Genomic DNA, 17479 nt, shown 5'->3' with positions numbered 1-17479 from the left:
ACTGTTGTACCTTTGGTATTACACAATAATAAATATTTTCTACTGTTCACCGATTTTTAAAAATATTGATTACTTTATCAGTAATCACTGCAAGCAGTGAAATATCTTTTTTTTTCTTTACAGCGCTTAAAAACATATTTGAGGAACACAACTGGTGAAAATCGATTGAACGGCTTAACAGTTATGAATATTCATCGGAATTTAGTCATAATCACCGACGAAATAATAGATACTCTAGCTTTAAAAAGTAGACGCATTAAGTTGATTTAATTAAAAATATATATATTTTTTTTTTTATTAATTATAATAATATATATGTGAATAATTTAAATATACGTAAAGTAATCAATTTCGTGTGTATAATTTTGTCAATTAATTTTGAATAACATCCTCCCCCTTTAGAAATTTCTAGCTACGCGCCTGCTGTATACTTAATAACTTAATTATATTTTAATTAAAAAAATTATTTGTGTTATTATGAAAGGCAATACGAGTTTAATCCAACGTGTATTAGTTTTTTTTTTCAAAAGACGAACGAGTAGAATAAAACAGAAGATGTTCGCGTACTATTTTATCTGCGGACCACTTTCGCAAACGGTTTAATAAGACGATTTCGAGCGGAGATGACTGAAGATATTATTATTCAAGCAGAACGATAACGGCTGTATATATTTTATTAGGACGAACGATCGAAAATAATGGATAGACGCCACACCGCGTGCTGAGAAACATCGCATGTTTTGAAGTGTTTTTTTAATTGTTTTGTTTGCGTTTTCCATGTTCGTTAATCTTATCGGCCGTCGTTGCCAAGTGATCGAAAAACGTATCCGGGACCGTGTACGCGTTACGATTATTATGTACACTACGTGCGACGGTGTACCTACGAACTGTTTACAAGTTTACAAGTACCGTTTGTGTTCGTAGGCCAACGATGTTGTTGAAGTTTAGACTGTACGAACGTGCGACGGACCGATTTGTACTTGTTCGTCAGCGGTACTATACCGATATTCGTCCACCAGGCGTTACTATTTAATGTACTAGTTGCTACCAATATTCAACTGTGACATGACGTCTCTACTCGCAAGCACACAGATATTGATCGTTATTTTTCACGCAGTCGTCGGATACAGTTACACGACTAATTATATAACAGTGCCGGTAACTATAGTGCAGAATGAATTATGATAGCTTACCGTCAGTCGAAGTCGACGGTTGTTGTTGTGACTATATGATTACAGCTTTAGTTCGATTTTAACTAATATGTTTGCGTTGAGCTTAGCCCGAAAACGGATGCCACGTCATCCCTTCCCTTCCTCGTGCGGGTTTTTGGTTAGGTAGATTTCGGTTGGAATACGTGAACACGTTGGATCGGACATACGAGAAATCCCGTAATTAGGGTTCGAGTCGGTGGCTCTGAGGTATTGAGACGAATCCGTCCTATATCATCATTGTTACAATTTTTGTAAAGCAAAATCATTCGAATTTAATATCGCAAGTTTCGTTTTATATTCTACAACTGTTTTCGTTTATTATTGATATTTTTTTTTCGTTGGAAAATCGTATAACATATGTGAATAATCAATATATTATGGTAAAATAGTTGTAACTTTCAAAATCCAATGCATGTCAATCAACAAAATCATATTGAATTAATTTTGATTTAATCAAATGTAATATTTTATTAATTAGGTCGATCATTTTAGTTACACTAACGATGATGTATTTCAATTAAAATATCTTACCAACAATACGTTTTGGGATGCGAAGAAAGGACCAATATTTTTTTACACTGGTAACGAAGCACCGATTGAAAGCTTCTCAAAAAATACAGTGAGTGAATACGAATTTTATGACAACATTTATGTGTACATTTTATGGTTTAAAATTGTGTATTGCCACTTTAGATACCGATCAGGACACGTATTACAATTGTATTCTCTTTCAGAGTGACTATATTTTTGTATCAATATTTAGCGTATTTTTTTAATCATATTATCATTATCAGATTTAAAAAAATAAAATACTAAACAATGACAAAAAGAAATATCACTTGTAACAATAAAAATATAATGCAGCAAAAATGTAAAAATATAATTGAAAATATAATATCAGTGATTGTTTAACAATATGATAGTGATAGTGTTATTATTTACATTATTTTTTATTAAATTTAATGGTTTTCGATTTTCTTAGATATTTGTTAATGGATTAAGGGATATAATTTTTTCGTTTCAAATAATTGTTTGATTTTCAATATTTTTAATGAGAAATGCAGTGTTATTAGAAAACAAATAACGGAAGGGTCGATAGACCTTAAATATTGACAATAAGTTATTTAATTATTTTTCAATTATCATAGTAATATGAAATTTCATATTTTTCATTAATATGAGTTATCGTTTTTAAATACTTATTGATTAGATAATAGTATGGTAATGGCACACCAACATTTTCTCTATTCAATTTCTTATGATCAGCAATAGGTACAACTGGAAGTACTGACAATCGATTAACTACTTCGATATCTTTATTTTTTCAATAAATAAATTATAATATAAATTGTAAAAAAACGACTTAATAATTAATTACAACAAAAAATAATAAAACAAATATTTCGTGTTTTTAACCGTTGTTTTCATCCGCCTTCGAATAGACCACAGTCTTCTTTCTTACCAAGCCTTTAAGCTCTCACTTAATACTTCTCCTGTATGTATTCGACAATTCGATGACACTGTCTGCGACTTCAACCATATGCTTTTTCGTCGTTTTTCTCATCTCCCTAGCCGACTACTCCTTTTTTCGTTTCTATCTTCTTTTGGTCGTATCACTCCAGATTTTGATCTTCTCCTTATCTTTTGCCTAATCATTCCTATCATCCATTCCCATCATCAACTTCATTAATTCCTCAGGCTTCTAAACTTAAACCGTTGTCAGTTTTCTTCACGTGTAATTAGTGTTAATCATGTTTACCCGATCGAAATTATATTCGACAACAACAGCGACGTACGATTTTATGTGCACAGGGCTTCATGTGGGAAATATCGAAAGAATTTCGCGCAATGGTCGTGTTCGCCGAGCACCGTTACTACGGCGATTCGATGCCATACGGAAACGATTCGTTCAACGATAAAAAAAAATTGGGTTATCTGACCTCGCAGCAAGCGATCGCCGACTTCGTTGACGTGATAAACCACTTAAGGGAAGACTCTGCACTGAATCGAAGGCGACCCAATCCAGTGATCGCGTTCGGTGGTTCGTACGGAGGCATGTTGGCCGCCTGGTTGCGCATGAAGTATCCCGCTGCGGTCGAAGGGTCAGTATAATAATATTATGTACGCGCACACTGTAAACGACTAGTCGTAATAGACGTAATTTTGCGAGCCATTCGCCTCCGAACACCGTATCGCGTCTAACCGCAGAAACGTTCGTTCCTTCCGTAGACATTGTACCACCGTTAAGCAACACATCCCTACTGTGAAACATTTGTTGGTGACAAAAATCAGAAACGTTTTTGAAATTTGCTACCAACAATTGTGTTGGCTAAATTGTCTCCAACAGATTTTTATTTTCCATTCGATATGGAAAAAATTTGACAATGTTTATAAACATAGTCGCTGACAACGTGTTGACACGTCCGTACCGGTCGAATTTGGTCGATAAACATTTTTAAAAAAACACGTCGTCATATTTGGTTACTTTTTCAGTTCACCTCGTCCGTCTATATGTAGTGCATTCGTACATTTCTTTTGAACGGATATTTAATTTCGTTTCCAATCAAATAATGGAGTGGTCGAAAGAGTTTGTTATCTGATTGATTTATATCATGAAAAACAAATATTATGGGACCAAACTCAACCCGAGTACAAAAATAAATTTAAAAAAAATGATGCGTCGTGTGAAATACACATTTTGTCCAAGACTAATTTACAAGCTAAAATGTTTAGCAAATATGTTGCTTTGGTGTAGATGCGGCTGTTTCTCAATTTTGTCGGGAACATTTTAAGAAACATTTTTCCGCTGACATTGTTGACATAGACAACGTCAAATGTTTCTTGGTCTAGACGCGACTAGCCTTGGTGTAAGAACATCGTCGCTGTACGTCCAGTACAATCGTAGACCTTGTTTACGGGTCCGACGAAACCGCACTTCTATCGTTTTTCATTTTTTCACACAAAGTTTTTCACGCCATTGACGTACCAATGAGCTCACCAGAAAAAGAAACATTTCCCTGGCACCCCCACCGTTGAATTTAAAAAACGAAACCAAGAGCCTTCTTTTGTGCTGATTTATGCTGTATTTATATGTCACCTCAACATTTGAGCTTTTAAACTTTCTAAAATATAGACGTTTTTCTTAGAAAGTGCTGGGGAAATGATTTCACCCCACTTTCATATTTAATGATTTTAATGATGTCAATGATTTTTGGTGAAAGTCTCGAAATTTGTGCTTTAAAATTTTCCTAGATACAAAAGTTTTTCTTAAGGGAAACTCTGGAATAGTTATATGAACTTTCGAAATGAACAATTATCAACAAACCGTATTTTCAGTTAAATAACCCATGTTTAGATAACTAAAAAGTATTTAAATTTTTGATATTTTATTTTTTTAATATTTTTTTATATTTAATATTTAAAGCTCATTTTGGTTTAACGAAGATGTTTATTTACTGATCCCTTTCTCTAATTCTAGCGCTTAAATTCTAAATTACATTTTTAATATTATTTTAATATATATATATATATATATATTATAAAACTTTCGAATATATCTGATATTGTTAAATAATAGTCTATACAAATATACTACAGATCAATTAAAGTATTTTTAATCTTTCGTACATTTTTGCTATAATTACTACAGGGGTTGTCGATTGCATGCACTCGACGTGGCGCACTTTGTACTTCTTGTGGCGGGGTTTAGTAAGTTCCTACACGAAACATAGCAGGTAAGCCGGATACATATGTAAGTTTCCTCACTAAAAAATATACATCCATACGTTAGTTCCCACACGAAAAAAAATGACACCCATACGTAAGTTCCCACTCGAAAAAAAATTATACCAAACACAAGCTTCCTTTTAATTAAATCTAGTCCATATATTAGGTATGGTATAAAATAGATAACATAGATAGAAAAAAATCAAATTTTATTTGATCAAACACTTCACAATATAGTCATACTGTATTATTATTTTTATATTTAGTTGAGAAACAAAATCGAAGGTAAATTATCCGTCAGTTAATTTATTTGAAGCTAGACGAAAAATATACCAATATGTAGGTATTTTCCCACGTGGCGATAATATTGAATGCATTACATTCTATCTAGAATTATTTTTATTACCTATTGGCTAGATAATACGAAATAGTATGGACAGTTCATTTTATTGATTGCAGTACTCGTCCATTACTAACAGAGTTAGCATTCAAACAGTTTATATTACAATTTTTCAATTTATAAAAATGGACGTAATTATATGTTAAGTGAAAAGGGAAAAACTCTTTTAGTCCATAAAAATTATTATTATTTTATACTTATAAAAATAATATGTGGACTATACCTACACGTTATATTATTAATTTTCATTATATATTATATGGAAACAAAAAAAAAATTTTAATCACTCCAACTACATTTAAGTTGTCGGCCCTAAGTTTGAATAAAGTGGGAAGGAAGTTTGTGTTCGGTAAAATTTTTTTTCGTATGGGAACTTACGTATGCATACCCAGGAATAATTTTTACCTGCCATATCTCGTGTTAAATTCGCCCTTTGTGGCAGTAGGTCTTGCAATCTACGCATTTCGCCGTTGGACTCAACAACAACCTCTTCTCGCATTCGGAACATCTCCGAGACTATGTGTAAAATGGCTTGTTCACGAATACGTGTTCGATCGATTGTTGTTGTAGCATATCGTCGTTATCGGTTGGTCGGTGAAACAAAGTATTGTCAAATCCGTAAAAATATTTGACTCGTACAACTGCTTTGAAAGGTTAAAATATGCTCTTATTAACCGTTTATGGGAATTGTTTTAAAACAATTATTTAATAAACGCTGTTCGATAATTTTACTTAGCGACTAGATTCGTTCGGTAAACAATTAATAACGGCCGAACAATTTATAATTTATATTCTTGATTTATCGATTTATGGAAAGAAAAATCACCTGTAGAGCTAGTAAAGAGGGTCTTATGCCTAATATTGTTTTTCACTGCTAAATCTTAACTTCTCCTGAAGAGAATGATATATTTTTTATGTTTTTTTAAATGAAATAAATTTAATTTATAATAGATTTAAATCCTGCGTTCTTTTTGAGACACCATATGTATTAAGACAATTTAGAATTTAAATGATGGAATCGAAAGGATCAGCAATAAAAACATCTTCATAGAACCAAAATGAACTTCAAATATAACTAAACATAGGTTGTTTCAACTAAAAATACGGTTTGTTGATAGTTGTAAATTTCGAAAGTTCGTAAACTTTCCCAGGGTTTCCTTTAAGAAAAACTTTTTTATCTAAGAAAATTCAAATGCACAAATTTCGAAACTTTCAGCAAAAATCAGCACAAATGAGACACAAATCATTGACATCATTAAAATCATTAAATATGAAAGTGAGTGCAATTATTTCTCCAGCACCCCCTAAGAAAAACGTCGGTAACTCGGAAAGTCCAAAAAACACAGATGTTAAGGTTTACAGCATATATCAACATAAATGATGCACAAAAAAAGGCTCTTGGTTTCATTTCAAAATTCAAAACTGAAGGTGCCAGGGAGCTGCCAGAAAATATGATACAGCCATTTCGTGTTTAAGCTAATAATCTCAAACTGTTGTTGAATTTTCTTAATACGTTTAATGGACCGGCGTCAACGTGGGCTTTTTTTTCAATTTTTTTAAAAAAAAACTTGTGTTCTACGCTTTTGGTCGAATGCAATCGCGTACCTCACATCGTAGTTTGTAGTAGTGATGGGCATATCCGGATTTGTCCCTAATTTGTACAAACTAGTAACACATATCATAAGGGATTGAAAGTATTCGAATAGAAATGATTTACGAACAGTAATAGGCATTGTGTTCGGAACATACTTTTTATAATCTAACTTCATATAATGTTCCCATCTATATTATTTGATAAAAATAACTAATTTAAATCCGCTTAATATTTTTTATTATCAAAATTATTTGTTCTATATTTTCTAAATATAAATTAAATCCAACAAATAGTATATTTATTTATTTCCAATCATCGATGTCAAAAAACATAGTAACACTGTAAATGTATAATACATTTATATCAGTTACTTATTTTTGCTTAAAGCTCAACAAGCATATTACATCAATAAAATAATCAACTTTGATTTTATTTTTTGATCATTAATTTTTATCGATAATATTGTTAGAGCTATTGCTTCGTCGGCACCCATATGGCAATTCACCGGGATGACTCCGTGTAATGATTTCCATAAAGTGACATCGTCGGTTTACAGAAATACAAGTGTTGAATGTGCGGAAACTATTTCGGCTTCATGGAAAGCTATTGATAACGTCACAGAAACGGGTAACTTACATAATGTGATGAAATTAAAATCTATTATATTTTTTTATCCCTCTTCGATTAATCCTTTTTATCCCGGAAGTTATTTAAAATCTTCAAACTTCATAATTGTATATATTGAATACAGCGAATTTCGAAATAGTAGATCTTATTTATTTTTTATGATGGCTGATCGAGTGGTGTTGTTATTCTTGTATGACAACAATTAATTACAATTGTTGTGTTTTATGCAGATCATGTCGTTTTTTATCAAATCTGTCTTACGTTTCGTTGTAATTTTGAACAAAAATTCGTATAATATTTTAAATCTGCCACTACGTGGATTTTGTTTTGAACAGCAAAAACTTATAGAAATGCTTAAGATTGCATTTAAATTACATTTTCGTTGATGATCAAAAACGTGATCCATGTTCTTATAGGAGACGGAAAAACGTGGTTAACAGATAATTGGAGATTATGCAAACCGTTGAAGGACAAAGACGACGTACAACTACTTAAGAACTGGGCCTCTGAAGTGTACGTGTCACTGGCTGTAGTTAATTATCCGTACGAGGCAAACTTTTTTGCTCCTCTACCAGCGAATCCGATTAAGGTAACGGTTTAATATATTGTTGTCATACGAGAACGAATAAAACATGTTGTATTAGTGTTAAACGAACAATATATTAAATCGTCAGATAGGAGTAAGGTTGCCAAATGTCCCGCGTGAGGCGAGACGTCCCGTTTCCAGGGCTCAAATAATGCGTCCCGCGATGCGTATCTGCGGGACGCTCATTGTCCCACTTTTTGAAAGCCTGTATAAGTATTTTTATATAGAAGCCTTATATTTTACTGTGCGCATTTAAAACTATTTTCCATCCGAAATTCCAATAGAGTCGATTGCACGTATCGGTTTAATCAAAAATTGGTAGTATTTATAGATTCAATTCAGTATTCAGTACACAAGTACTTTTTCAAAAAGAAAAAATAATTGTCTTATGATAGGGTACCCTTAATTGGGAAAAGTGCTTTATTTACTAATTTGTGTTAAAAAAAAATTGTGATGATTACTTAAAAATAGCGATTATTCTGTTAATTTTATATGAATATTTTAAATTTTAAATACAACTGATAACTATTATTAAAATGATTTTCTCTTGTTTCTGTAAATTTGTAAGCATGTCCCGCTTTTTTATGTCAAGTCCCGCATATAAATATCTGGTTTCCCGCTTATCTGTAAATAAGAGTTGGCAACCCTAGATAAGAGCTGCAGTTTTACACTGAACTTGAACGATCCGAAATACCAGTGGTGTATCTATGATTTTTTTTTTTTTTTTGGTGTGGAGGCCCCAAATCGGTTACATTTATAGTTGGTCGATTCTATCAAGTTGTCGATTTTTTTGATTTTTTAGTCAACAACCTACATGGTCGTGTGATTCAAGTACTGTATTATCACATCTTTCGTTGATTTTTGCTAAAGCACTCCTAATCTTAATACGAATTATGAACCCAGTGTATATATTTCAAACACATTTTAACAATGTCTGTTTTGCGTGGGATATTTATAATTTATTAAAATAAATCAATAAGATATGCTATGATTTAGTATTTTCCGAGCAACGTATAACCACTTTTTTTTTTTTTTTTACGGTCATTATTGGCATCGCAAAATGCACATGGTTTTAGGAAGTCTGTAAACCAATGATCAACCACGCCGTAGATGACCGGGAGCTCCTGAGATCTGTGTTCCGAGGACTGAGTGTGTACTTCAATTACACCGAGTCGGCCAAATGTCTAGACACCGAATCAGCATATCCGGATGAAATAATTAAAGGTTGGAATTATCAGGTGAGTCTTTTTTGTCGACGACAATGCGGCCCCCTAAACAGCAGTTAAACGTTCGTCTGCCCAAGAAGATCCATTATCACATCGATAAAGACGAAATAACATTTACTGTAGTTGTGCGAGTAAGAATAACAATTAACGAATCGACTGATAATTTACTAGAAAAATCAAAATACAAATAGGAATGTGATTATTCAAACAAATTTCTTAACATTTTTGAGTATGATAATTTTAAATTAAAGAAAAAATTGGTTACAAAAAAAAAAGTTGCAAAATAAAACAATGATAACGCTACGAACGTTCACATGTATATGTACGTAGAGTTTAATCGATTTTTGAACTAATGCGGGAATGTGGGTTCGTAACATTTACAAGAGAAATACTCTGATAAATCGTACATTTCTAATCATTAGTGTGTGGTGCACGCATATTCGATGTAGGGATTACTGTAACAGACTTTTCGATCATAAAGTCCGGATACCCATCAAGATACATCATTACGTAAATGCACCCTTCACGCCACTGATCCTGAAAGCGTTTCTATTACAGATTCACGCAAGCCTGCAGTGCGTCGGATCGTCGTCCACGGTGCATACAATTTTTAAGGATTTCTCTTTTCGCAGGCATGCACGGAAATGATAATGCCGTTTTGCGCAAACGGTGGCGAAGACGATATTTTTGAAGCAATCCCATGGGATTTCGAGAGCTACGCGGATTACTGTGAAACACAATACGATGTCAGACCGAACGTGGACGATGTCGAAAAGCAATACGGCGGGAAAAATATCGACGCCGCGTCCAACATTATTTTCAGGTATCATATGAAAATCAATAATATTATGTAGGCAAAAACTAGAAGATGGTTTCAATGGATTTCATATTTTAATTTTAAAACATGAAATTCTTTGGAATCTTTATATTTTAATTTAAATAAAATGTTGATCATGGTAATAGCTAATAGGTAGTAGGAGTCCAGGATAAGTTAGATATAGGGAAACAATGGTCGACAATCTAAAGACTAATTCTAGTACCTGCTATAAAAAACTCGACAAATAAATGTAAATGGTTAGAGTAAAATGTGTACATATTATTATTATTATTAAATATCAGTAAGGAACGGATTTAATTGCCCTAAAAAACAAGAAAAATCCCTTTAAAAAATATAATTTAATGCAATCATAACATCATTTTTTTTAAAAAATGCACTTAATAATAAAAAGTTCTCTTAAAATTATTTTTAACATTGAAAAACATTTTTTTTTTGTTACTAAATAAATCTTTATTATTATTAATTATTTGTATAATAATTTTCTCCTATATTTATTTTACCATTTAAATTATTTACAAAAATTGAATATAAAATTTAAATAGATTAAGACGTTTAAATGTCCTTCGACAGGATATAAATCTTATTAATGATTCAGTGATACTATTTTTCGATAATTTTCAAGGATTCGACCTTTGTTCGTCATAATTGATATATTAAAATATAGCAGACTCATTTGAGTCTCTATGTATAGTTATAATGTGCCACTGTACACCCAAATTATTCAACGGAGATGTACAGATATAAATTAATTAGAGTCAAAATGTTTTAAAATACAATATATATATATTATTGTATAGGTTAGGTTAGTCATAAAGTCATCAAGTCGAAATTCCTACAATTAATCAGGAACGTAGAACGCAAATAAATAGAAAACAGTAAATAGTCATAAAGTACTCATGTAGATTTTAAAGAATCGAAAAAATAATAATTATAAGTAAATACATTTATATACTTGTGGTACTTGTAATTCATAGTTATGTGTGATAAGAACAACAAATATGAATGAATTTCTATGTTCTCTATATACATATCGGTTAATTAAATTAAATTGAAATTGACATCGGTTATGAGAAAGTATTGCACGGTTATCTATCACTAGGTAGCAATTAACTATCACTGAGGGGCACAGTGCCACGTACTTTGTATGTTAAAATATGCTCTGAAACTTGGTGAACTAAAATTTGAAACGTTACAAGACACATTTGTTATAATTTTACCTTGTGCTTCATGTGAATTCATTACATGAATAAATTCATTTTGACTACATTTTTATTTAACTTTATCCATTTGTATATAAAATTACTTAAAAACATTAAAATGCATTAAAAATACGAAAAAATGCAAAATAAACGTTACATTTTTTAATTCTTTGATGCGTGAATTAAACTTTGTGCTTAGAAAGCAATGTTTTCAGACATTCAGAAAAAAATATATTTTGCATTCAAATCCGTTCGCTATCTATCAGTAAATCAAAATGTTGAGGTATATATATATATAATTGTGCAGTTATATTTAAAAATATTTATTACCTATTCTATCTAAATAGGTACCTGGTTATTATTTTCTTATTTTGATAGCCATCATGGGTGGATCCAGAAGGGGTACTGAGGGTAAGTTCCACTCCCGTTGGAAAAATTATATTAAAAATAAAGTATATTCGGAAGAATTAAATAATAGATAAGAAAAATAAACGTTCAAAGCTTTAATGCAATATTACCAAATTATTTTTTTTTCTGGGGGGTTAAGACCCCTTCAAGATATCTGTACATACCAGTGGCGCATATAGGAGGGACCTAGTGAGCTACAGCCCCCCCCCCAAATGTTTTAAAAAACTTAAGAATTATTTTAAACATATGTTATATTTTAATGGTGCTTTATGCTTATTTAGAATTGGCGTCAAATCGTCAAATCGAAATTCACATTCAGTGAATTCATAAATAGCAATGGTAATTTAACTAAATTAACTCTGTCCATAGTAACCCTTCCCGAAAATATTTTCTATGTACGCCACTTAGGGGTATGATAGAATACTTGAAAAGTATAGAACAATTTTACTTGAACAAGGTGAAAAATACAACTCATCTAGTTAAATATACAGTTATTTTTTTAATTCAAATATGTTATAGCAGTATTTATGAAAAATTAATAGAAAATATGAATATTTATTTGAATTATTTTTTTTTTTTTACATTTTTATAGCAATTATTAATTTTTGAAGCTATATTTTAGTCTACGATTTACGTATTCATGAGTAGATATATAAAAAAAAAAGGAATAAAATATATCTAGTACTTCAATTATTGTTTTATTTAATATACAATGACAATGATAAAATGGCAGAGAAGTACAATTCATTATTATAAATAAAACCGGTAGGTTTTAAACTTATTTTTAATGTAATTACTCGATAGGTAGATCTAATTTTTAATTCTTTGTAGATATATATTGTTAGGTTACATAACATTAGTATAGTATATTAACCAATCAATGATGGCTAGTAGTCCGCAGACCATATTTTGGGAATTTCTGGTATTACGACTGCTAATTATTTCAAGTTATTTACAGTAACAATGAACTTAAGGTTCTATATGCTGGAAGAGATGATCTAGTCCTAGCTTTAAAAGAATTAGACGAATTGAAGCTTGACAATTAAATTATGAAAAAAAGAATTAGAATTTGCTGATTTTAAAAATAAGAAATAGATGAATGAATTAAAAGTACCTACTCACTTAATACCACGTTATCGAATTCCTGAATATTGATTTAAAAATAATGTAGTTTGTATATATTATGAATGAGATTTTATTCTATTAATAATTTTCAAAAATTATTTATTTTAAAAACAAATATAATCAAGTACTAGTATGTTGAATAATAGTTTAAAATACTGGCTTGAAGTAGCTTGACTGTCATAATTATTTGTTGTAGCCTGTAAGTTTTTGCTACATTCCATTAAAGTTGTCCTTAGCATTCATAGAAGCAGAAAATATTAGTTATAATCCATTGTCTACATCCTTACTTCTGTATTGTTTAATAATTGTGAATTATTATTTTGTGGTATAAATATTATTATGAACGAACAATAAATAAAAATAAAATCACAGGGTTTTGAAAGAAACAGCTAGCCTACCTATTGAACCTATAATAGGAGAACTTCGGATTATATTTTTGGAGGTTTTTTAGTTCCATACAAACTAACAGTCTTTTTTAAAGTTTTTTAGAGTCTAAAGTAGTTGATTAGGTGGAACAGAAAAAACTAATCTGAAATTAATATTCACCCGTGTATGTGTTCTAGTTATAACTTCAGTTGTAAGATTAGAGTTTAACTATAGTTCAGTTACTCATGATTTATTTAATTTGAGATAGGTATAACAGTAGTAGAGCATCTGAACCAAAATTAAACTGCAATACAATTTTAATGCATTTGATCTAGATATACTTTTATTTTTGTGTAACTTATCAAAATGTATGTATAGTTATCATGCGTTTATAATGTTTTGAACTTTTTAGGCGAAAAATAAAGAGATTTTGGAACTTCGGAAAAACGTAACTAACTTTAAACGATCAGTCGAAGATTCGAATTTGCTAATTAAATATTTAAAAATAGAGTTGAGTTATTCAAAGAAAAAGTATAATAAAGATAATATAATAAATAATAAAATAATAATATCCTACGAATTAAAATTTTATAATGAAGAAGTGCCAATTTTTTTAATGCAATAATTTTAGATGATAAAAAGTCAGTCAAACATTGATCTAAACCTGGTTACTCAAAGTTTTTGAATAAAAAGTAAGTATTGCGTTTCTCTTCAACAACAAAAGTCATCTATTGTTTTTATATATACATAAACAATCGTAAGAAAAAACAATTCTCTATCAATAAATACTAAAAAATTTTAAAAATATTAATGATTTTTATAAATATTTAATAGATTTTTATAAAAAATGTATAGATTTACTATCAAAATAAATTGTAAAAACAGTTCAATTAAACCAGTTCTTTATGATTTATTAATGTATTTTTAATTAAATTATAGATTCTAAACAATGAACGTATTATTTTTACAGTGATGTTTCCATGTATTGAATTCTTAAAGATTACTTCAATAATTATAAAATATGTATACAGTTACACATACGTATTTTGTTTACTTCATAAATTATAAATATTTACAATGTCATGTAATTTACAAATAACACAATGTTATGATATTAAGTTTTATTAATATTATTAATTACCATTAATACCTATGTTGAATATGATTTATTAAAAAAAAATTATAATTGTTTCATTTTAATGGTGATTAATTATAAAATATGACATATTTATAAATTCAATGTTTTTTTTTTTTTATCATTATAGAAAGGACGTAGAATTTAACACATCACGCATTCCGAATATTCGCGATATCGTTTTTATATGTAGAGCATAATTTTTTATTATTATTGAATAAACAATGAAACTTATTAGTACGTAATCAAAAAATAATTAAAAAAATAAATTTTTCTCGGTCGAAAAGGTAATTGTTATAATTTCAATAATTAAATGTGTTTCACAGACTTCTAAAATCGGAGATAGTTTTTTTTTTTTTTTTTTACATATACATATATTACAATATTTAAGACAATATAATATTATATGAAAATTAGTACAATTGTTTTTATGAACAACAATAATTGTCTTTTAAATAAAGGAAACTATCAATTTACTACTATTAATATAGTATTATTATTATTATTATTATTATTATTATTTACTAACTATTTATAATTATATATAATCATTTATCTACAGGTAAGTACGTGTTTCTGGGCGTATGTGATTTGCGTCAAAAACAATCCCCACAAAAAAATATTTATTTAATTTGCGCCACATCTAAAAATTAATTTTGGTAATTTGCGCCACACAAAACTAAATAAAAGGGCATTAAGTAATCTGCGTCATCGTGTACCTACAAAAAATGTAATTTGCGCCACTTTAAAATTACTAAATAGGTAATTTTTTTAAAACAGATTAAAATATTGTATTATTAACCATTCCATTGACCAATCAAGTTCATTTTAATAGAAAATTGCTTGTAGCCTTTTGCAATTCTTCCATTGTTTTTGGTAATGGTGGCACCATTTTTCTACGGGCGTTATACATATTTCGTCGAACTAATAATATATCATCGGTAGTAATGGTTTGTAAATTAGATAAATTTTCAGAAGTTTCTGTTCGTAATATCTTATTTGGTTTAGTATACAGATTTTCCATAGCTTTTCTCTTCATCCATTCGAATATATTTTTCTGCGTATACTTGAGGTTGATCATGCCCGTTATGTTCATTTACAATTTTAACTATTTGTACAATATTTTCTGAAGATGTGTAAAGTTTTGCGGTGCAAGTTCTGACAGTACAGTGCCATCGCATTGAACAATTTTTGGATTCATGAACTTTTCGATACGTAACATTTTAAATAATAATAAATCTTTGTCTCTAGTACTTTTAATAATTTCACCGATATTTGTATCCATTACTTTTATATAATTTTGAAACGTGAAATATGAACGCACACGAGATTAACATCGGACTAATTGTAAATATCAATAAACTGCTGTTCAATATTATTCGATATTATGACAGTTGATAATTTTTATTATACTAGACGTACCTATTCGATTTCGCTTCTACTTATTATTATTATTAGAACACAACAATAATACATTCGGCATGCATTGGTATCATCGTATTTCCGATGCGTTATCGGTAAATGTATCTGCTGGTAAATTCCAACAATTAAAGTTGAAAGCGTGGCGCAGATTACATGATCCATTTCGTTTTCTGTTGTGGTGAAAATTACTAAAATTAATTTTTAGAAGTGGCGCAAAATGCATATTTAATTTTTATATTTTGGCGCAAAATACCATCTCCCGTGTTCTCACTCGTAGGCTTACCTCGATCGGCTTTTCGATTACGGGCATTTACTGTTTATTATAATTTAATGTAACGAAAACAAAACGATCGTGTTACCAGCCCTCCTTCTAATAAAAAATAACGATTAAGTTTTCATTATGTTTTACTATGTTGAGTGTTGCATTTCAAGGGGAAGGTAACGATTATCGTTAGGTTTGTGTGTGTTAAGGGTTGCATTCTAAAGGGTAAATTGTGTTTTTATTAGTGTATTACGAGTCGCCTGGGAGGATTTTTTTAAGGGGAGGAGTGGTTGAATTCTCCTTTTACATCTACCTACTCTTTTGGTCGCGTTCGACTTTTTAAGAGCAATTCTCGATTTCAATATTAAATCAATAATTAAAACAGTAGCAGAATTCAATTACAACTATGTACTCGAGTTAATGGGGAAAAATACAATTGAACGACCATAAAATTATTCATTTGACAATCTCGATTGGTCCAGCGTGGAAATAATGGCCAAGTATGGTTGCCGAACCGTGGACACGACTCAAAATTTACACTTGTAATCCGTCAGATCGTGACTGCGACTGAGTGGTTAAACATAAGTTATATCTTTAATGTAGTGTTTTCGTTGTTTTAATTGGCGAGGGTAGGGGGAGGAGCGCCAGTGAATATTTGCTCCCGGTCGATTTCTGTCCGAATGCGGCGCCGCTGACCGAACTCGGAGATAGACCTTCGAATTGAAATGATATCGACCGTTTTCTGTTTTCGTTTAGCAACGGTTTGTTGGACCCGTGGTCAAGTGGCGGCGTGCTGAAGAGCGTGTCGTTCACCGTCCGCGCGTTGCTGATACCGGACGCGGCGCATCACTTGGACTTGCGGGCGTCGCACCGCAACGACACGGAGTCCGTGGTTCGAGCCCGGAAGACCATCAAACGATGGATAAAGATGTGGATACACGGTTACTGGCTCCGCAAGTAGACGGCACTCGTTGTTCGTCATCGTGAATGTTTAGCGTATCCGATGCACTCGGTAGATTCGCGCTGTGCTGCACGTGCCGTTATGAAAATTATTGTTTGCCGGCGTACAAGTTGGTTCACAGGTCCAATGCGATTTATTAAAAAAAAAAAAAAAAATAATAATATGTAATATACACGTAATCACAGTATGGACGACTACGATTTGATGTGTTCATAACGAATTAGCATAATATGTATATATATATATATATATATTCAAAGTGGCTTTAGTCGTTAATGGGCAGAGAATGACAGGGGGGTAGCTCAAGTGCCTATTCTATTTAATAGTTATATAATTATTATAAAGTGCATTTGGACATTAATCATTAGTTACGCTTATGGTCGTTAAAATTTT

At 30.7% G+C, this 17479-nt stretch overlaps 1 protein-coding gene across 1 annotated transcript; it reads left to right on the top strand.

Annotated features, from left to right (window-relative positions):
• The first annotated feature begins 855 nt into the window (after nt 1-855).
• LOC112684563 (lysosomal Pro-X carboxypeptidase-like) lies at nt 856-17273 on the top strand. Its single transcript, XM_025556144.1, has 8 exons — nt 856-1158; nt 1690-1830; nt 3024-3313; nt 7401-7558; nt 7975-8147; nt 9221-9382; nt 10003-10193; nt 16882-17273. The coding sequence occupies exons 1-8, from the start codon at nt 1066-1068 to the stop codon at nt 17084-17086; spliced, it is 1413 nt and encodes a 470-aa protein (XP_025411929.1). The 5' UTR covers nt 856-1065; the 3' UTR covers nt 17087-17273.
• Nucleotides 17274-17479: the final 206 nt, after the last annotated feature.

Source organism: Sipha flava, unplaced genomic scaffold, assembly GCF_003268045.1.
Source record: "Sipha flava isolate LNK unplaced genomic scaffold, YSA_version1 252_pilon_pilon, whole genome shotgun sequence".
NCBI classification, from domain to species: Eukaryota; Metazoa; Arthropoda; class Insecta; order Hemiptera; family Aphididae; genus Sipha; species Sipha flava.
Note: the sequence above shows the minus strand (reverse complement) of the source record. Positions and strands in the feature narration are given on the sequence as shown.